At 38.0% G+C, this 23388-nt stretch overlaps 1 protein-coding gene across 2 annotated transcripts in view; it reads right to left on the bottom strand.

The window, feature by feature from the left end:
* Nucleotides 1-23388, bottom strand: part of clstn2a (calsyntenin 2a) — a 537584-nt gene that overhangs the window by 53525 nt on the left and 460671 nt on the right. For both annotated transcript variants that reach the window (XM_059948013.1, XM_059948017.1), the window contains one exon: nt 11395-11557. In XM_059948013.1, coding sequence (XP_059803996.1) covers nt 11395-11557 — 163 coding nt within the window. The remainder of the gene's footprint in view (nt 1-11394; nt 11558-23388) is intronic.

Raw genomic sequence — 23388 nt, 5'->3', positions numbered from 1 at the left:
AGAAAAGGGAAATCAGCAAAGCATGCTGGTCTCCAAGAATGATTGAAATGCAGAGCCCTTAGATCCCTCATTCCCCACTATCCTGCTGGTGAATGAACAGTCCTTGTGAATAAAACTAAAAAACAAGACCAATCAGAGCAAGATTGTAGTACCAGAGGGGCATCAGGGACTGCTCTGTACTCAGCTGCATGGAAACAAGGCTGTCCCCCACCATTTTGGATGCAGTGTGGCAGCCCGCGTGTTTCATCATCCACTGTAACGACAAGACAGCTAAGTCTTTTAGTGGCATCGTATGCTTCACGATCCACTCATCGTGGTGCACGGACATGGTGGTTCTGTCTCAGTCCTGCTTTCCTGACCTGGAGCATCTAGTGGGTCAAGTGCCATCTATTTAATCTACTGAGAGAGTTTTCCACTATTACTGTGTTAGCAGTGTACATTCCACCCCTGGCCAACATCAGGCCGACACTGGAGGAGCTGAGCACTGCAATGAGCAGGCAGAAAACAGTGAAACCTGATGTTTTCCCTATCATTGCCGGATTTTCAACCAGGTCAGCTTGACAAAGTCTCCGACCAACTACAACCAACATATCACCCGCGGAACCAAAGGGATCAACATATTTGACCACTATTATACCACCATCAAGAATGCTTACCGTGCCATCCTACTCCTGCACTTTGGAAAGTTCGATCACCTGACTGCACCTCTGCTCCTGGCGTACACGCAGAGACTGAGGACTGTAGCATCAGTGTTGAGGACCAAGAAGGTATGGTGAAAGGAGGCAGAGGAGTGCTTACAGGACTGCTTTGAGTCAGCGGACTGGACAGTATTCTAGGATTTATAATCTGAATCTGAATGAATATGCCACAGTTTTCACTGACTTCATCAAATTCTGTGTGGATGGGGGTGTGCCTTTGAGAGCATACCGGACATATCTTAATCAAAAGTTGTGGATGAATCAGGAGATTCATAGTCTGCTGTGGGCTAGCTCTATGGCATTCAAGACTGGTGATCCAGAACTATACACAAAATCCGGGTATGACTTAAGTGAAGCTAGTTTAAGAGCAAGAAAACAATTCTAGTTGAAGTTAGAGACTCAATTGTTAGTTCTCTGCCAGGATTTGCAGGCCATTGCTTTCTACAAGGCAAAACCTAACATCATGAATGGCTGTGAACCTTCACTCACTGTCTTTTATGCATGCTTTGAAGGGAGAATAAAACTACCCCTGTGCGAATCCCTGCTGCTTGGTGACTCTGTGATCTCTGTTTTGGAGACTGACACCTGAACATCTTTTAAAAGGGTGAACTGGCCCTGATGGTGTACCTGGTAGGGCTCTGAAAACCTGTGCCAACCAATTGTCGGGAGTTTTCAAGGACATCTTCAATCTCTCACTGCTGCAGCTGGAGCCTCCCACCTGTTTCAAAATGGTGACAATCATACCAGTGCCAAGAAGAGGCGGATGAGCTGCCTCAACATCTATTGCCCAGTTGCACTCACATCTTCTGTGGTGAAATGCTTTGAGAGTTCATGGCCAGAATCAACTCCTGCCTAAGCAAGGTCCTGGATCCCTACTATTTGCCTATTGTCACAATTGGTATATGGTGAAAGGATTCTCACTGGCTCTCCACTCAGCCTCCGATCATCTGGATGACAGCAATACCTATATCATGCTGCTGTTTTTTATTATAGCCCAGCATTCAACCACGTCATGCCCTCAGTACTAATCAACAAGGTCCAAAGCCTAAACCTTTGTACCTCCATTGGCTTCTGGATCTTTGACTTTCTGTCAGGAGCCCACAGTCAGTGCAGATTAGAAATATTACCTCCTTCTCGCTGACAAGCAACACTGACGCACCTCAAGGATGTGGACTTAACCCACTACTCTACTCTCTCTACATCCACAACTGTGTGGCTCCACACAACTCAAATGCTCTCTATAAATCTGACAATGACACAACTAACGTTGGATGAATTTCAAATAGTGACAAGGAGACATACAGGAGTGAGATAGATCAGCTGATTTAGAAACATTGCAACAACCTGGCAATTCATGTCAGTAAGACCACAGAATCGATTATGGACTTCAGGAAGGGGAAGTCGAGGGAACACACATCAGTCCTCACCAAGGAATTAGCAGTGGAAAGGGTCAGCCAGGACATGCCCTCCTCATTGTTATCTTCAAGTAGGAGTTATAAAAGCCTTAATATATATACACCCAGCATTTTAGGAAACACTTCTTCCCTTTTTCCATCAGATTTCTGAATGGAGAATGAACTCACGTACACTACCGCACTATTTTTTGCTCTATTTTTGCACTATGTATTTAATTTAAATTTTATATATATATTCTTATTTTTATTTATAGTTTTTTATTATTATGTATTGCACTGTACTGAGCCATAAAGCAACACAGTTCACGAAATATGCCAGAGATATTAAACGTGATTCTATTTTGAAAAGGCAGCGATGGTGAGACTAAGACAAGTACTTGTACCCTGTTCTCTTTAAATCTTTTTTGGTGCTATGTAATCATTAACGATGTGACTTTGAAACAAGAAAACACTGAAAAATTAAATGCTTTTAATGCTATAAATCATAAATGCTTTTCTTAATTTGCAAACTTGTCTGTACTTCGAATTCACTGAACAAAATCTGCACGTTGCTACTTACTAACATTAGATGGCGTCAGAATTCAAACTATTGTGAACTGTCTACAGTACAACTTAATGCTTCAGAAGACTCAGGACTTTGTTCAACAAGATTTATTGGACTATTTACTATTGGAAGTTAATTCTATTAATATCCCACAAACTTTTAATTAATGTTAAGCTGTTACACAGCAGTTTAATAAATTTTCCAGTGAATTAGATAATTTATGGGAATGCAAAAATTGAATCCTGGGTGAACTGGGTTTCCAATGAGTTCAAAGGGAATGTGGGATCTGGGACCTAGATGAGACTAAGGGAAGCATGGAAATCAGGATCTGGATGAGTTGAACAGGAATGTGGGCGTTGCAGTCCTGGTAAATCGAAATGGAAAGAGGGAACTGGGGCTCAGAGAAGTCAAAAGAAAACGTGGGCCACAGTGAGTGGAATGGGAATGTATGAATTGGAGCCCCAGTGAGTGAAAACAGAGCACAATAAACATTAATCAATAAGTCAGGTGCCAAATTATCAAGGTTCCAAGTCACCAGTAGTATGATTTACTGTATTTCTAAATTTAGGGAATTTTGAAATTTTTAGTATTACAATGTGGAGTTACATGGATAAGAAAGGCCCTGAATCGTATAAAATAAGGGAACATGCAAAGAAAGAAATAAGTGGTCTTTCAGGCCCTTTACGGTAGACCTATGCTGTGAAACATCCTCTAACTTGCAAAATACCTTCTTTTGCATCAAATGCAATAAAGAGACCTTGAAGTCTGAAACATCAATAACTCATAACTATCAGTCGTAATTTGCAGTGAAATAGTTTCTTCGGAAAGTCATTCTTTTTGGAAGAATGGAATGAAACCTTCTCTCTGGTGATGGTCATGCTTATCCATTGCCTGAAAGTTTGGTGCAAGCAGAAATGAACTGAATAAATATCTGACAAAGAAAAAAAATACACTGAACAGGAGCAGGCAGTGTAATTAATTGGATAGCTTTATTAAAGTCAGCACAGACATGATGAGCTGACAAGCTTCTCTCGCTGCAAGTTGGTTACCATGGATGGCACCCATCTGCCTATAAGTATGCAATTGGAAATGTCAGTACTCTGCATTTATCCATCCTAAAGGGCACCTATCATATCTCAATGACCATTATATCTGCATTGTATAATTAGCCTGCACTTTTTGGTTTCTACATTTCTCACACCCCGAGTCATGTCACTTTCAACAGCTATCTTAAAAACTACTCATTTAATATCTTTATTCAAGACAGCCACAACAGATTCCTGAGGGACTTCAGTGGTGACTAGATCCCAGGCGGAAACACTTCGATTAATTGCTACTGCTGGCCAGAAGTATGCAGCCAATTTGTAGTCTAGTTTAAAATTGGTTCATTAACCCCATCTCCCTTGGAACCACTAATCTTGCCACAGCTGTAATAACAATCTGGGAACTTCCAGGGCAAACAAAAGTACTACCACATTCCTGATTTTTGCTGTTTTTGTTCCGCAGTGGGTATTTTTTCTGTAATTCAGTTATGTGCAAGGGGTGTCCTTTAACAAACAAAACATTTGCACAGATTCAAATTTAAATTGCTGCAATCGGCAGCAAGAATTCAAGAACGTGCCAATGACCCAGCATGTACTGTAGGAGTAATTACGAAGAAAGCATGCCAGCACCTCTACTTCCTTAGGAGTTTGCGGAGATTTGGCATGACATCTAAAACTTTGACAAACTTCTGTTGATTGATGAGGAGTATATTGACTGTGTGCATCACAGCCTGATATGGAAACACTAATACCCTTGAATGAAAAATCCTCCAAAACGTAGTGGATATGACCCAGTCCATCACAGGTAAAGTCCTCCTAGCCATTGATCATCATCCATCCATCCATCATCAGGGATCCCTACCACATAGGACAAGTCCTCTTTTTGCTGCTGCCATCAGGAAGAAGGTACAGAAGCCTCAGGACTCATACCACCAGGTTCAGGAACAATCAGGGGATAACTTCTCTCGCCCCATCACTGAAATATTCCCACAACCATTAGACTCACATTCAAGGACATTTCATCTCAAGTTCTCAATGTTTTTTTGCTTATTTATTTATTATTTTTGCTTCTTTGTTTTGTATTTGCAGTTTGGTGTCTTCTGCATTCTGGTTGAATGCCCAAGTTGGACAGTCTTTCATTGATTCTGTTTAGTTATTTATTGAGTATGCCCACAAGGAAATGAATCTCAGGGTTGTAAGTGGTGACATGTATGTACTTTGATAATAAATTTTCTTTGAACTTTGTTTGAATTTGGAAGAATGTGTCTTGAAATCAACCAGACTGCTTTGCTGGTGTCAGAATGCTGAGCTTATTTCAAATGGCTACAAGAAGATCTACTGCTTTGTTAAAGGTCATTAGATGGAATAAGCCATTTGTTATTTTATCTCACATGGCTAAGAAAATGTTCATACGAAAGGTCACAAGCCTGAAACATGACCTATTTCTCTCCTCACTGATGTTGAGTATTTCCAGCAATGTTTGTTTTAATTTTAGTATTTTGGCCCATTGAGTGGAAAAAGGTTGCACTGGAGAGCTTTATAGTATCATCAGCTCGCTACAGAAGAACACCCAGATAGTTCTTTCATAATTGCAGGAGATTTCAATCAAGTTACTTATTGTATTTTTCTCTTCTTTATTGTGTTCTTTATGCTTATTGTGTATTTTTTATGTTTTATAGGATCCAGAGTAACACTCATTTATTTCTCCGATACAATTGTGTACTGAAGAATTACAATAAAAAAACCTTGAATTTTGAATCTTGAAAGATTCTTTACACATTACTACGCTGTTAGGTGTCAGTGAAGAATATATTTTTGGATGAAAGGTAGAAAGTGTTATCTTTTGCTGTTTCCTGACTGCTAAAGTGTCCAAACTCCACACAGACAGCACCAGGAGATCAGGACGGAATCACGGGCTCTGGCGTTGTGAGCCACTGCCTATACTACCTATTCACAGCTGACATGCACCGTCTAGAAGTGATGTGTTTGAAGTCATTGGCATGCCACAGATATGCATGAGTGACTCAGCTGCCATTATAAGTCACAGATCCAAACAACTGATGCTACGGAGTGACCTTACAGAGCGCTTCAGCACAAGAAATAGACCCTTCCCCTTACAGGCTCATGCCGACCAAAATGGTCAGCCAAGCTAGTCCAATTGCCAATGTTTGGCTTCAGTAGTGACCTATCACCTTTTACATGTTACCCTTGCCTCTAGTAATATTAATATGGCAATGTAGTACCCAATAACTCTCAAACAAGACTACTTACAACTCCTCCCCTTCCTAACTTCCCCAACACTGCAGTACCATTCAGTACTCTATTCTCATTGCATAATTCCACTTTTCGGACTGACTTTCCAAAAACCAGGGATAAGCAGTTCCCTATGAATTCTATATGCTCCATTGTTCATCTTTCAGAAGTTCTGTTATGTTAAAAATAAGGATTTGATCAACAAATCCATGTAGTGCTCCAGAAACCATCCTATGCACTTCTAGTCTGATTCATCTACTTATGATGTGTCAGTGAGCAAGTGCAGTAACAACAGACAGCATTAGTATGACCTAATGAGGCCAACAATTAGTACAGAGCTCAAACTCTGAAGCAAGCTTTAGTCTTCTTTTGGATTAGTTAGAGTGCCCGTCCTTAACCTTGAGCACTGCAGGGAGTCTGAGGCATCCAACTTTTTCCATGTAGGTTTTCCATCCATTTTCTTTAACTTTTCATTGTGAATAGCAGTATCCAAATTCCCACATCTACTTCTTGCTGACCTAATTAGGAGCATCATTATGATTTCCTGTTCCCTGCTCGACTGGTCACTGTTCATCTTCAATGTTCAATTTTCCCAATCCATCTTCAATCCTCACTCACTCAAAACATCCCTTCCTTGCATTCCTCTCCGTTCCTCATCTAATCTTTCCCTAAATCATTTCCCTCACCATTTCTGCTCTACAATAGCAGGAGCTTGGGGATGAAACTCCTTTGCATATGTTTTAATTCTGTTGCAAGGCCTCTTCTATCATAAGTGACATCTTGAACCTCAAGTGTGCATTACTTTCATAGGACTTGTGTCTCATTCAAAACAAACGTGCCATCTCCTGGTAAAGTGATTGAGAATTATAAATATCTTATATTTTCATTGATTTATCAACTGTAGAACTGACAATGCAAGTTGCTCCTTTATCCACTCCTCATCTATGACCTGTTAATCCAATCATCTGTACCTCAACATACTCTTGCAAATATACTCCCATTTCTGGTCATGTTGTACTCCTTTGACTTTTTTCCTGCAATGAGTAGATTTCCAAATCTTTGTTCTGAATGGGAAATCATTACAAAGTTGCAAGCCTGCTGACATGTCAGCATCATCCACCTTATCCTAGCTGTGCCTACCATTTGATGATGCAGATTAATTATCATTCTCAACTTTGTTGATGGATCTCAGAGATTTATTTTCTATTCTTTTCTCCCTGGCTGGGCATCTAGTTGTAGAACACTGTCAAATGTTTGCCTGAAATAATATTATGTCAAGATGAGTGTGTTACATAGATTACAGACTGCATAAATCTCTGTGTCACTTCACTGTATTGGGAGAATTCAGAAATATTCATAAAGTTGCAAATTATATTTGTTTTTTTTGCTAACAGCTTGTTACAAAACAAATCTTGTTTAACCAAATGTCATATCTTACTATGACAGATATTAAAGTGAGCAGAACCAATGTTTTGCTAAATGTAATACTGTGAGAATAAAACATTAGCTGATACTGTTAATGTTTGTACAAAAATGCACATATTTATTTCAACCAGTTCTGTAGCTGTATGACTAAAACAACCCTTAAATAGAATTTATGTTCAATAACATCTGTTTGCAGGGATTTTAACTGCAGTGGTGGATCAGCATAACAGACATCAACAATCAAACAACATTCTGCAGACAGCAACCTGATTAAATCAGAGTTAAGTGGTTATGGAATTCATGCCCCCCAGGTGACCCAATTTTTCTAATAAATACAATAGCATCTAATGGAAAAAAATTCTCGACTTAGATGACTTAAGAGCACTGGTGATTTGTGACAGTAATAGAGAGACATAACAAATTGCAGTGAGGCTCATTATTTGAAGAAGTTTCATGTAGTAATTGACTCTTGACTGAATTGTTTCTAAATTCGATATTCCTGCACATGTGTGACATTTCTTTAATTAGCTAACAATCAATACTTATCCCAAAAAAAAATCAGCCAGTGAGGTTTAGAAAGATGATGAAAGTGGATGTATTTCCATATTTAAGTTGTACGTATTTTACATGAACATCTATATGTTTTATACTTATTATTTGGTTAAATGTATGAAATTGTTATGTTAATTATTGCTATTTTTATTGTTTATTAGGATTCTCTCTTGCCATTAATGAGCTATTGAACCACAGAGATTGCTTGCTTGATTTATGTTCATCAGGTAGAATGGAAATCGAAGTTAATGCCTTACATAAATTATATTTAATTAATTTCACCCTTCTGAAGGTAAGTATCTTCTGCTTGTTTACATTGGAATATCTTCACCCATTTTTCTACTCACTTATTTGTTAGTTTCATGAGGGATACTATTCCTCCATTTCTTGTTCAAGTGATATGATCATGCTCTCCAGTCACAAATTCTCCCAAAGCGCCCGTATTACCTCATCCATAAACAAAGTAATCACAAAGGGAATCTTGGTGATTTTTCATTTTTTATCCCTCCTTATCTTAAGAGCATGAGGTTAATTCCAAAAGCATGCACAGTGGCGCACAATCAAGAGGTCACATCAGGGATGGTACTACACATCCAGTTATAATTGATGCCCAAATAATAAGGAATGTACTGTGAGTGACAGAGTGGTTCAGGTAGTAGAGTCATTGTCTCTCAGCTCCTGTGAACTGGGTTTATTCTTAACCTCTCCTGCTCTCTGTGTTGAGTTTTCAAAGTCTTTGTGCGACTCTGTGAGTTTTCTCTGTTATCTTCTACATCCCAGAGACATGCAGCTGGGTAGGTTAAACAAAAGGGAGCTGATAAGAATGTGGAGAGACTAAAACTGGGATTACTGTAGGATTACTGTAAAAGGGTGCTGGACGATCTCTATAGCTCCAGAGGGCCAACGGGCCTGTTTGCATGTTGACTGACTATTTCTCTTTTTACATCTTATAGCCCTGGTAGATATTTCTGATGGCTGTAATTGTACATAATTATATGTTATAGTATTCTAAAGGCTTCTTCATCTTCACCATTTCTGCACTAGGTCGTTTTAATTTTGGCTGGAAGGAGAAGCAGGGATTGGTGGGGGTTTGACAGGATACTGTTTTCAGATTTAACATTTCAAGACTAGACCCAGGAACGTGCCTTTGTTTATTGTTAGCTGGAGTGTACATCCACTCCACCTGGTAAATCTTTAACAATCCCACAGATTAAACATAAAAATCTTAATTTAATTATAGCCCTAAAGGTCTACTCCAAATTTCAGCATGTAGTTATACATAGTGCAATAAAGATAATAAGCTAGTAATATCCTCCTCCATAACTGAAGCTGTACGTTATCTAAGATTCAGCAGATCTTGAATGTTTTCTTCAAAAATGGCTTCTTTACAGTCCAACAGCTATTAGAAATGACCTCTATTGCTGATTAGCTATCTGTTACTATGGCAACACTTTCCTTCATTTACATTAATCATTCAACCAATTAGTTAAAGTGTAAATAAGAAAACATGAAATCTTCCGAATAAAAGTTCAATCAATTAGCCCCCAGAGCAGGCTGAAGCATAATTTGTGAAGTCTATTCTACTGATTTAAATGATCATAAAAATGAAGGTCTAAAATGAACGCTGTAGCTGGATTCTGTCATTCCAGTAGCACTCAGTCTCATATGATATTTAAATACACTTAACATAAAAGTGATGGTGTGAAATGATATGCAATAAATATGGTCAACAATAAAACAAAATAAAAACATATGACAATCTTCCCCAATAGAGCGCAGATATATAAATAGGACTTTTTTTGGGGAAAATAATCATAAATTAAACATGGATGGAATCTCACAATATTTGAAAGTACTAATCAATAGTCTGATCATTGTCCAGTCTATTTAAAATACAACACTGGTTAATTCATCTAGTGAAAAATAAAATACCAGTCAGATAATATCTGGATATCCATTTAAAAAAGTGATTCAAAGATACAAAGCAGAATTATTATCAAAAATGTATACACTATACACTTTGAAATTTGTCTGCTTATAGGCAGCCACAATTTGTATCAGTAAAGCTTCAAAAAGTTTACATACTACTTCCTGAAAATTTAAGCAACAGACTTTATAAGTCAATACAATCTATTCATCCCAAATAATCGTTATTTTTCTCTCAAAAAATAAAAACACTCCCGAATTTGAATAATTGTTTACATTCAGCTAAGGGCGATGATTGGTACTAGCAGAGAATGGGAAACAAAAATGTTACTTCTGTAGAATTTTACTAACACTTAAAGTTACAAGGAATACACTATTTGACACATCCTAACTCTTTCTGTTTGGTGCTGTTTTCAAACATATACACCAATCAATTTGATAATTACTTCTCTGAAACTTTAAGTAATCTCAAAGAGAATGGAATGGAGAGTGTTAAAATTTATCACAGGGGTAAATACAATTTAATTAAGAATTAAATACTGGACACATTTGTTAATTCAGGCAGTAAATGTTATATAGAGAAAAAAATATTTTAGGTTTGGATTTGATGCCTATCTGTAAACATATAAAGATAAAAGGCCAGAATTTCTAAAGAATCAGAAACTTGTGACAAAATAGCCCAACAAAACAGATCAATATTAGCTCCTTCAAGCTCTCGGAGGAAGTAGTTTCCTTCAGTACATGGTGTGCGAGGGCTCTCTGGTGTAAAAATCTGCACTACAGGATTGAATCTTGAGGTGAAGGTAGCTTGTTAAACTAAGTAAAAGCATACTCAGGGGGCAACAAATAGTCAAAGTCCTGAATAGGGTAGAGGGAAGAACTGGTTAAACCATAAATGTGACCATGGGGTAAATGGTTCAGGATGAAAGTTCTGAGAAATAGTTATTGACCTGAAACAGTCACTATATTCACATCATGAATGCTGTTTGGCCTGTTGAATGTTAACAGGCTTTTAGTTTTGTTTTAGATTTATTGAATCAGCAACAATTTACTTTTGAATCAATTAAACTAAGCATCACCATTCACCACTTAAGTAGGATGCTGGATGTCATTGCTGGGACCTGGTTTAACCGGTACCATTATTATTCAATTTTTCATGCAGAGGAATATCACTTCTGATTAGCATCATTTCATTTGCAGACTGTTGCATATTTTGTAAATAGTTAGAATCAGGAAGATTCAGGCAACCAAAACTTAATCGAGATATGTTTACAATAGGAAACCTTTGTTTGTCAATGTTCTTATATAATCATTAATAAAACAGTCCTAAAGGAACAGTCAATTATATAACACAAATGGACCATGGTGAACTAAAAAAAACAGGAGAAATGAATCATTTCAATTATTTTAGAAAACAGCTGTTTTGTATTTAAATATGTGTTGCAGTAAGCTGGTACAGCTATGTGAAAATATGAATCTCTCTTGAAATCACAGCATCTACCAAACATTCACTTGTTCTCCACAGTTAATGACCTTACCCTGCCAACAAGCTCCAACAGTTAGCTGCATATCAATGTGTGACGGGTGGATGGGCCAGTCATCTGTCACCAGGTAGGGGTCATAAATCACTCCATCCACGTACAATGTTACTACAGGAAACTCAACATTAATAACGTAATAGTGCCATTCCTTGTCGCAGATCTGGAAAGGAGAAAGACTTCAGATTTATTTCCTGTCAAAACACACATGTACATTTGATCTTCCTGTTTTGCAGAAGATCAACAAATAATTTGATTGTAAAAAAAGAAAATGATGCAATATCAGCAAGTCGGGCTGCATTTTTACAGTGAGGAACAGAGTTAAAACTTCACTTGATGATCCTTCATCAGAACTGGAAAAGTGATAAATCAAGTGGGTTTTAGTTTGGAATAAGAGGAAAGGTTGAAGAGATCTAAGGGAATGTATATGATAGGATGAAGACCTAGGTTGTCCTGATGACACATCTGCTTTCAGTACCATCTAAGAGAGCAATATCAATGCTTATAGATCATAGTTGATTTGGAGGGTAGCAAATACAAGTATATGAATGAAGTCAATAGAAAGTAAAAAAAGATCTAACTGTGAGATGAAGATGCAACAGTTGCTGGAAATTTGAAAGCAACAGTAATTCTGGAAATACACAGAAGATCCAGTAACATCCTATGGAGAGAGGAAAAACTGAACTGTTACAGTTGAATGATGTTACATCAGAATCAACCATTTCTAATTTCTGGGTAATGGTAATAATTGAATTCTATATTGAATCCCAATGGCTACAAGATGCTTAGATGGAAGATGAAGTGTTGTTCTTCATGTTTACATTGGGAATCATTGGATTAGTAAATGGGGTCAAAGTGTAAGAATCCGGTGGGGAAGTAAAGTAACGTGTGACTGGAAGCTCAGGATCACTGTGGTAGTCAAAAGGAGATGTTCGGCAAAGTGGTTTCCTGACCTTCATTCAGTTTCACTGCATCATGAACACCTAACTGGCAGCTGTGCAAGGAAGAGGGTACTTAACTTAACAGGATTGTCCAAGTCTTGAGCATGTGAAGGAAAGAGATGAAATGGCACGGGCTGCACCTTCTGTGGCTGAATGAGAAAATACAAGGGAGAAGGGAACCATTTGGAGAAGATACATGATTCAGACAGAGGTTTGCAAATGAAATAGTTTGCATAAATTAAGAGAGATGGGCAGGGTGTGAGAGGTGCTTGGTGGTGGAGTCTCACTGAGGTAGCTTTATATGCTCACCTTGTAATTTATAGTAATTTTATGATTTTACATTGAAACGCTGCCACAAAACAACACATTTTTTGACAATATCAGTGATAATAAACATGATTCTGATCAGCTGTGGAATATGGGGCTATGGTTGCAACATAGGAGTAAGAAAACCACAGCTATGCTTGGGCTGGGAGAAAGCGTGTGAGGAGAGATGTGGAAGATGGAGGGGATCTATCTGAGTGTTCCCTCATGGAGGGAAAAGAGAGAGGAAGGTAAGCATTTCTGAGGAAAGTCTCAACATCAGCACATGAGATAGGGAAACTGGGAGAATGGAATTGAATCTTTTTTGGAAGCAGGGTGGGGGTAAGAGTAAGGGTGATAGCTGTGGAAGTCCATAGGCTTTGTATAGGCACTGGTTGAGATGGATGTAAGGAAGTCACGAAGGGCAAAGTAGTCAAAATAGGAGGAAGGTGGGATCTGGTTGCAAAACTAATGTAATAGTGTAGGAAGCAGCAACAACACAATCAGCAGTGTACAGGAGAACCAGTTGTTTCAGGAATATTCTGTATATATCACAATGAGCTTCCGTGAACACAAACTCCCATTGTTGCATCAGCTACTTGTGGAGGGTGAGTGGATTTATAGGAAAACATTTTCAATGTGAGAACAAATTCAACTAGGAGTTTAGTGGTGGAGAGTAACTGGATGGGCTTCAATTCAAGAGAATTCAAGTCATCGATCCATCCTAGAAATGTAGAGGATGAGAATGAGCTGCCTGGGAAAAGGGGATAAGAAGCAGCAGAGGTGCCAGGGATGTTGAAGGGAAGAAACTGAAGAGAAGTAAGGCAGGAACAAATACATTTGGTGGGATAAGAGCAGACTGAAACAATGTGTTTTCCAGGACTTTCTTACTTATGGATCATGCAGGGTTGGAAAGCTATGAAGCTGGATGTTACCTGGGGGAATGAAGTTATTATTTTTTTCACTTTCCACAGATCCTACATTATTTGCTGAGTGTTTGCAGTTTTCAATTTTATTTTAGATTTCCAGCAATTCTACATTCTTTATCTAGGTTTCAGTGTTCTTCCCTCTAGTGCCCTTATTCATTTTCCCAATTTTCATTCCTCCAGAAAGATGAGCTACAATGGACAAGTATTAATTTTCCTCTCAAAGACTGCATGAGTTAGACTCTATCCTATCACATTTATTCCCTTTTTACTTTCTACCACTCTTTCTCCAGTCTGCAGCTTATTCCTCACATTTCTAGATCCAGTTAGAGATCACTGACCTCACATGTTTATTTTTACTCAAAAATACTGCCTGACCTGATGATTTTTTTCCCGGCATTTTCTGGTTTCTGTTCAGATTTCTATCATCTGCAGATTTTACTTCTCAAGTAATTCAAAAATTCTATTATCTAACTTGAATGCTAGATCATTCAACACCAAACTTCCTCTCAGTGCTTAATAACACCATTATTGGCTGTGCAAAATAGATTATATTAAAATATTGTGACACTTATTGCATATTATAACTACTATGAATTTTGAATAATTTAATAGAGATTGCACATTCTTCTCTGTTCTTGGTAAATGCAGGGAAGATCTGACTGAAATTTGATTACAATAAAAAATTAATAAGCCAGTATCTGCTTAAAAATATAATAATATCTGAAAGAACTGATAGCTGTATTTAAATGTTGAATTCATGAATGTATTTAATTTTATTTTGATTTCTTTTCAATTTAAAATTCCTACATGTAGGGACTGAGAAAATATAGTAAATGATTCTGTTCAATGCAGATGTAGTCACCAGAATTTTATCATTGTTCAAAGATGTGAACTGATTGCCCTTAGAAAACCGCTCTATTTTTCATTCCATCAGTACATATTTTAAAACAGAACAAACCTTCACTAGATTTGCTTAAAATACATTCTAATTACTTAATTTCTCAGTCCAAGAGCTTCTGAAGAATATTTAAAAAAATCCTGTGCCTTATTGGTGCATAATATGAAGGGGCAAGCTCTGATTCATTGAGTTTAATACCATTGCACGAGTAAGTTCAATGCATTGGTGGTGATTAGCAACAGTGCTAATTTGCTTTGGAAAATGAATTTTAAAGTTGGTGATTACAGTAACAAATCATTGCAGGCGTTAGGTGAAGTAACCATCGTCAAAGTATGAAGTTTAAGATATAGTACTCATTAATATAAATGACAACCAGTCTCCAGGAACTATTTTAAAATGTACACTGAAAGCAGTAATCAATGGTGAAATTAAAAGCAAAGCTGCATGAATAAGCACCATCTGAAGACATCTGGCTGCAGGCTGACAGTAGGTGGCCACTTAAGTGGTATGGTTTATAAACTGACATAATCATAAGACATTCTCATATGCATTGGTCAAACGTAAAGGCAATGCTGCTAGGCTAATTACCCTATAATGTGACCTGGAATTTAGAAGGATGAGAGAGGATCTCATTGAAACGTTTCAAGTGTTGAAAGGCCTAGATGTGAAAAGAATATTTCCTATAGTGCGGGAGTCTAGGACATGAGTGCACAGCCTCAGGATAGACTAGCATCCATTTAAAACAGAGGTGCAAAGGAATTTCTTTATCCAGAGGGTGGTGAATTTTGTGGAATTTATTACCAAAGGCAGCTGTGGAGGCCAGGTCGTTAGGTATATTTAAGGCAGAGCTTGATAGGTTCTTCATTGAACATGGCATCAAATTTTAAGGAGAGAAGGCTAGGGAGTGGGGCTGAGGAGGGTACAGAAGAGTCAGCCATGACTGGCAGAGCAGACTCAATGGGCTAAATGGCCTAATTCTGCTCCTATGTGTTATGGTCTATATCAAAACCAATCATTTAATGCTTAGCCAAAGACATCTTTGAACTAAGCAGCCAACAATTGGGTTATTGTGTACGCATAGATTTGCCTCTCATAACACTAACTTTGAATGCCTGGGGTCACTGTCCTCAGAAGCTTCTAGACCAATTTCAGGAATTACTTTGTCCTAACCAATGTGTTTGAATATTCAGAGGTGTCTTGTTATTCGAAGACCTGCTCTCATCGCAGACATAAAATTCGATGGAATCATTTGACTACACTCAGAATGTTGAAGTAAACCATGCTACTGTAACAATTGAAACTATGTTCAATCACCTGTTGTTATCTTTATTCTTATGAGTATAAATATACAGTAGTACTCTGAATTCCACTGAGAAATTCACCCATGAAAGAGTCTTCCATTAAGTCTCCCCCGAATACCAGCTTGGGTGGAATGAAGACCTCTTACATCTACAGTGTTTGTACTCCATGTGACTCATTCAAAGTCACAACAGCACACTTTTATTTAGGATTATGTATATTATTTTTTCATTAATAACTGAGAATACTCAGCTTTAACTGATCAGATTTGCATGAGAAAAATAAGAATGACTGCATTGAAACATTACTTACATTTGAAGAAAACCCAGGTGACTTTGCTTTTAATTTAAAATTAAAAATTTCTAATGCTCATTTATATAAACAATCAATCAACTAGTATTTCTCAAGGGAATGCCCTTTCTGATTCTGTGGAATTATTTCTAACAATCAGGATTTGCACAGCTGTTTAAATGCTTTATCCAAGTAAATGAAATTGACACCTTACTGCCAGCAATGGAGGGGAGTTAAATTAACTTATGAGGTTAGAAAGCACTTGGCTTAATCCCAAAGGTCAGGAAGCACAAATGTTCAATGGTTATGTGAACACACTGAGGAGAACTACTAGCAGATCAACAAGCATTTGAGGTTTGTGATAGACAACTACATGGACAATCGTGTCCATTGTTGAATGGGTGGGTGAGGAAATGATCAATAGACCAGAGAAAGTTGACAGTCATGATTAATGCATGACTGCTCACAGAGTATGAATAAGAAGTTCCCCTAGAAAGAGTACAAGATTTAACTAAGTGGACAGATTTTCAACTGTCCAAGAATTATGATGTGACATGAAAAAGGCACCCCAGTACTTTGTTTCTTCTATTATCTTACAGTATTTTATGATGTTTAGTACCATGTGCCCTGCATCTACTAAGACATTGCTTTTTACATTTCCTCCCTATTTCTCTTTTCAGTATCAACTTAAACCTTGACTATCTCATTCTTTTTTCTTTTCTCCCTCCCAATTTGTCAATGAAAGATTAATGGAATATGCACACAACTTATTATCAAAGGTGGAAACTGGCAAGCTGAAAATTCCAGATTTGTGTTTTTATTTCAGGTACACTCAACTGCACCTCAGCAGCAACATGAAGCAACATTTCAAACCCTGCTGGGTGACGCTAAGGCTTCTGAAGAGTAATCCGCTGTTCGCATGGATACAAGTTTCAGAAATTGGCACATTTTCTGCAAGTCTGGACATACTGATGGGCAGAGTCACTCCTGCACTCTGCCTTCTCTCATTGGACTTCAGATGGAGACAAGTCTTGCAGGGAAATGCCTCTCTCACCCCACTGGAGAATCCATTCCTTTGTTTAGGATTCTTAACCGGGGAAAAATGCCTCTTGTTAAACTACAATGCACCTATTCGTTTCACATTTCCTCTTTTACAACAATATAAAACCCTCTTTAAAATATTGTAATTGAAATTAAGCTACATGGTGATCACTGTCCTGTCGTTGGTGCAAGCTTCTTATTGGTAAAGCTCAAGCTGTTTGATGATAAACTGAACAGGCTATTTGGTATTATGATCTACAAGCAAATAAAAATTATTATGTCTTGCATTCATGGAACTCTGTTTCTTAATTACACTTTAAAACTCAAAGCTGTGTCCACATTATATTTACTTTCATATTACAAGGCAAATTAAGCATAGAGGGTAGTACCGTAAAGCAAAGGAACAGGCCCTTTCATTCACAATGTATGTGCTGACCATCAAACTATTTCCATCAGCTTGCACGTGATCCATATCCACCCACTTTCTGTCATAATCTGAATATCTGTTAAACATTATTCCACCACTTCCTCTAGCACCAGGCTGAGGGCAATTGCCACTTTCCCTGCTTCACACTTCTCTTTTAAACATCCCCTCATAACTCCTAGTGTGAATAATTATTTTCTCTAATTTTACGTCGGCTTTTTCGTGTATGTTCACACCCTGGTCTTTCATCTTCCTCTTTCTGTTTTGTTCAAGTTTAATCATCATTCATGCATACATGAACACCCATGAATATAGCCAAGCAAAACAGTGTTCCTCTGGGGCCAAGGTGCAAAACACAGTAACACAGTACCGACAGGCACGTACAGTGCGCGCAGACACACATACATATACACAAATACATACATACATGTATTTATGTGTGTGTGTGTGTGTGTGTGTGTGTGTATATATATATATATATATATATATATATGTTTATATTTATATTTATTTATAGCCCAATTCTCTGAGTAACATGTCCCACAAATTGATGGTGCATGGGTGTTATTGGCAAGATAACACTCTGAGGCTCCATGCCTTCTCCCAGTATTTCTCCCAATGGTCACAGTTAAATATGCAGCTTGGTCCATATCCAGGGAAGTTCTTTTTCTGCGGATCTGGTGACTTATTGGCAGATGCTGTGCAAGTTTATTCCAGTTAAGTTCTCATTGTTTTCTTTCTGTCAGGGAACTGCATCAACTCTGATTCCAATTCCTGGAGGCTGGATGTGAGGGCAGTTGAATGGTCAGTGTCTTAATCAGAACAGCTTTCTGTGTTCTGGCCGTGTCTAGAGCACATACTATCGTGAACTTCTTCACCAACAAAGCTTTCTGCCTTTCTGGGCCATGAACTGTTCATCCATTTCCTTCAATTTACATTTACTAGCTGTGTTTCTAAACCATAAAAGGAAATTTCCTCAAGTCTTAGAACGTGTATCTAGAGATCCAGGGGTTTGACTTCAGAACAAGATGCATGCTGAATGTTTTGAATATCTTGTCAGGATTTCTGTTCTCTGAGTTACTTATTTCCCAACCACTGAGAACATCCGATCCTTCATTTTCCATAAAGGAGGAGCTGACCTTCTTTCTCATTTAGCAAACTGTTGAATGTCAGTTTACATGTTGACTCGATCTTCCAGATTCATCCACAAAAGTCCTGACAGCCTCCCTTTCATCAAAGGTTACAGCAATGCAATTATGGCAGCCATCTTTCACGCACTCCAGATGCACAATCTCCATATGTTCCTGCTGTCTTTTTTTTTATTTTGATAATTCTTTCATCAGTATTCACATTATTCCACGTGGTAGGGAAATGTATTCACTAGCCCATCTTGTTCTTCCCACTGTTTGTTTCTTAATTGTATTTTAAGATTCAAATCAGTGGCTCTCACTGTCATTGGTTTGAAATTAATCACCAAGTGCTGCAAGTTATAGAATATGTGTTTTTACACAGCATATAGTGTTCTGGTGCATGGTACCATTAGTACACATGTATAGTTGCACTTGTTTAATATAGAACTATTGAACATTACAGCACAGAAACAGGCCTTTTGGCCCTTCTTGGCTGTGCTGAACCATTTTTCTGCCTAGTCCCACTGACCTGCACCTGAACCATATCCCTCCATACACCTCTCATCCATGCACCTGTCCAAGTTATTCTTAAATGTTAAAAGTGAGCCCGCATTTATCACTTCATCTGGCAGCTCATTCCACACTCTCACCATTCTCTGTGTGAAGAAGCCCCCCCCCCCCACAATGTTCCCTTTAAACTTTTCCCCTTTCACCCTTAGCCCATGTCCTGGGTTTTTTTTCTCCCCTGGCCTCAGGGGAGGCTATATAATATAATATAATATTTCAATTATATTATTGTTGGGTTGAGTTCTTCTCTGATCTTGCAATTTACTTGAAAATGTTTTATCACCATAGTGGAGACGCCATAATTACATTATTGCACCTGCTTATTCTTGCAATAATATAACTAAAACATGAAACAAATGCCTTTTGTAAGGTCATTGAACAAATAAGTGTTTGGCAGAAGAACTGGGCTGGAAATTAAATATAGCCATGTGATTCAAACTTTGCCGGAATATGCAGCCAGGGAGCTCACTGGTGAAAGAAACTGCTGGTTGACAAATAATGAGAATACGAAGGCTCAGGTCTGGAAAGCAAATAGATTACAAGCCACAATAAGAGCCACGCAGCATCTTTAGACAGTGCACTTGTCCAACAGCTTCCCAACAGAGAGCTTTCAGGATCTCAAGTGATTTTGCTGCTCGCTGAGCAGTACATCATCGTCAATGTTACTGACAACCTGTGATTGCTTACCTTGTTGCGACTGCAGTTATTCGAAGATGCAATCAATTTTTCACTTGCATAAGTGAAACACATTGAAAAGTAAACAGCAGATTCATGTGGCCCTCGAAGCATGATGACAGGGCCACCACCACCTACCCCAATGACATCCACACTCAAGAATCTGCTGGTATGTTCACAGTAGAATCAGCAGGTTTTGGTAGACTGTGTATTTCACAGTCCAGGCCATTAAGTGCAGTTATATAACGCACCTTTCCAGCTTTGCACAATCAGTCAACACTACAGAACAACACCTGACCTTGTAGCCCACATATCTTGGAATACCAAAATAGAAGAACCCAAATTATTTAATACCCAGGTTGAAAGTTTATTTTTATGTTGTACAACTTTGCAGAAAGATAAGGTAACACACAATATGCCTGCACCTTACACTGCATGGGAAGATTCTCTTGTTTTTAGTCCTTTAGAATAGATAAATTGAAATCCAAATAAAAAAAAACCTCTTTTAATAATCTAATAATCTGCAAATTACACATAAAAGCATTTTGATGCTATGCTTGCTCCAGGGGCAAGACAAAATAGAATGAAAATTATATTAAATTATTGACAAAAATAGTTGTAGATATATTTCAATTGCTCTTCATACCAAGTAATATACTTAACAGCTCCAGGGAAAATCAGATATATTAAATCATTTTGAGAATAGTTTGCATTATGTATGCAAATTAAAAATGTTCTGTCTCATTTCCATTCAGGCTGAGAAGCAGTTGAACAGATGATGGGATCTATTTCCTTTAACAGTGTGTCTGAGGTGAATGAGTGTTGCTGATAACTGCTCGATGGCCATGAGGCACTCAGAACAATGAGCAGAAACAAGACATTACATCCAAGGACAAGACAGCATCAATAGCACTTACTGAAACAGAAAAGACTAGATTAGATGTGAGCATTTAAATGGACAGTATCAGATCAAAAAAGTGGTGCAGCAAGTAGAACAGAAGGGTTGGCCAAAAGGAGCATGAGAAGTTGGGTAATTGTGGTATACTGCGGAATTAAACAGCCTGAAGACAAGAAGGCTAGTTTATAAAAAAAGGTATAACTAAAACTGGTGAACTTTCACCTTAGCATTTATTATTTGGCCGTTAACATGAACACAAGAGAAAAAAATCCACTCTAGGAAACACATCTTTTTTTTGTTGGAAGCTATCTTAGCTTGTACGTGGAAAATAAATGTAACAGTTCACACATAAATAGAATGTATGCATAAATATTACATGGTTTGTTTCTTTTTGATGTTTATACCATGAATGATTTAATACGAGTGGGAGAAGTTCTCCTGATACGATGGGGGTGAACCTCTAGAAGCAGAGTTCAGCCAGCACGTCTTGCCAAACTGCAGATTTACTATGTAGAGTGGAGGATGAATTTCTACCTGTTTTGCTCTTTTGTTTCTGACTGATGAAAGGACAATATTACTAAGCACAGGATCATACTTCACTATGATGTTGCACAGCGTTGCTCATTAAAGTGGAAAATGATTTTATATGCCTTTCACAAATTTCTTGAAAATTAGGGGAAATGGCAACAGGAAATGTGCTCTTTGCAATTTATACACCTCTTAGAACTCCCACAGTGAGCTCCTCAATTTGCATGAGATATGAATTGTATATTCTACATATAAATCTTCTAGAGAAAAGTATAAACGCAGCTCTCTCAGAAAATTGTGTTTACACCAAAATGAAAAAAAAAGCTGTACAATTAAAGGCACAATCTCTAATTATTTCCAACATTATTTTGTGCCTGAGCAAGTAAAGTTCTCCTGTCTGTTAGCACGTGACATTCAATTTTCCTATCAAAATGTTAGCCTAACATCAAAATGAGGCAAGAGCGAAATAATGGGATACAGTGAGATTTGTCACAATGCTTAACATTTATTATGCTCCTAGGACATAGAACTTGTGAAAATTATTATAAACATTATCAAAACAAAGACATAATTCAGCTTAATACAGGCCAAACCTTAGAGCTGGGCCCTGGCCCGAGAGTGAGGAATAAGCCAATGATTGGCTATCGCTGGATCAGATGGAGCTGAGACAAGGCGGCAGACCTGAGGAGAGGCAGAGTTAAGGTGGCGGGACCCAGGACTGAAAATGAAGAATGTGCCGATGTCTAACCGATTTATGTGCTGAGCCAGAAGTGAGACAGAAGAGTCCAGGCCTGAGAGTATATTGAAATGGCAGGCCCTGGATCTGAGAGAAATGTTTTGCCAATTTAAGTGCAAGGCCAGATCAAAAAGACCATGGGCAATGGGCAGGCCAGTGTTCAGCTTGCTGCTCAGCAAAGTTTACTCATCTCTCAGCTGTGGCCTGCAACAAACAGGCTCCTGGATTGGCTGCAGTGATGAATGGCTTTGTGGCTGTCAACTCACTTTCATGAATTTCTGTTCTGAATGTTGCTTGCTTATTTTTATTGTTTGCACGATTTGTTCTTGTTTTTGCACATTAGGTGTTTGATGGTCTTCTTTAATGGGTTCATTGCATTTCTTTGTTTTGTGGCTGCCAGTAAGGAAATGAATCTCAAGGTTGTATATAGTATACATATTTTGATAGGAAATGTAATTTGAGCTTTACTCTCTCCTTTGGGTACTTTGATGAAAGATTAGTTATTTTTGCAAATGAATTTTAAATGTACACATTTCCAACCAATTAACTACTTATTTAACCAGATTTCTTCTTTGCCGTAGGTACTTCCAGCCTTGAATGTAATTAAATAACTAAACCAAAGTTGTTCTTTTGTTGTTCTTCCTTTATTCACATTATTTCTCATTTACAAGCTATCAGTGCGTGGTAATTTGCAAACTACCTTTCTGTGCCCAATAATTTTTGTTTAAGCCAAGGTCTTAGGTGTAGGTAAAATTATTGATCTGAATTGAGGCATCACTGCCAAGACCACTATTTGTTCTAGCACATATATAAACAGATGTCAGCACAGATCAGGGCCAGGGACAACAATGATGGTCTCATCATTTCTAGCTTAGAATCTATTGGTTAAGTTACTGGACTACCAGGTGAAGTTTTGGAACATTGATCCATGGTCGTGTACTCAGATCTCTCCATGGCATTTAAATTCACTTCATCATTATTGTCATTATGTGTGGTGTTGTAAGATGTGGGCAATCATGGTCTTTGACCATGATTGTTCTTTGCACATTTTTCTACAGATTTTTCTTCTGGGCAGTGTCTTTACATGATAGGTGACCTCTCTTGGTTGCATAACCAGGAAATGTGATATGCACTGTTTGCTCACATGATCATCCACCAGCTGCTTCCATGGCTTCACGTGACCCTGATTCCGTGTGGATTCGGAGTGCTGGTGCCACTCCTTGCCCAAGGGTCACCTGATGTTAGAGACGTATTTCTATCCTGCCACCCAAGCATTTAAATTATTCAAGTCATTTAACAAAAGTCTGCATATACCTTTAAAAAAAAACTGATCT

This window comes from Hypanus sabinus, chromosome 2 (genome assembly GCF_030144855.1).
Source record: "Hypanus sabinus isolate sHypSab1 chromosome 2, sHypSab1.hap1, whole genome shotgun sequence".
NCBI classification, from domain to species: domain Eukaryota; kingdom Metazoa; phylum Chordata; class Chondrichthyes; order Myliobatiformes; family Dasyatidae; genus Hypanus; species Hypanus sabinus.
This window is presented reverse-complemented; position numbering and strand designations above follow the sequence as displayed.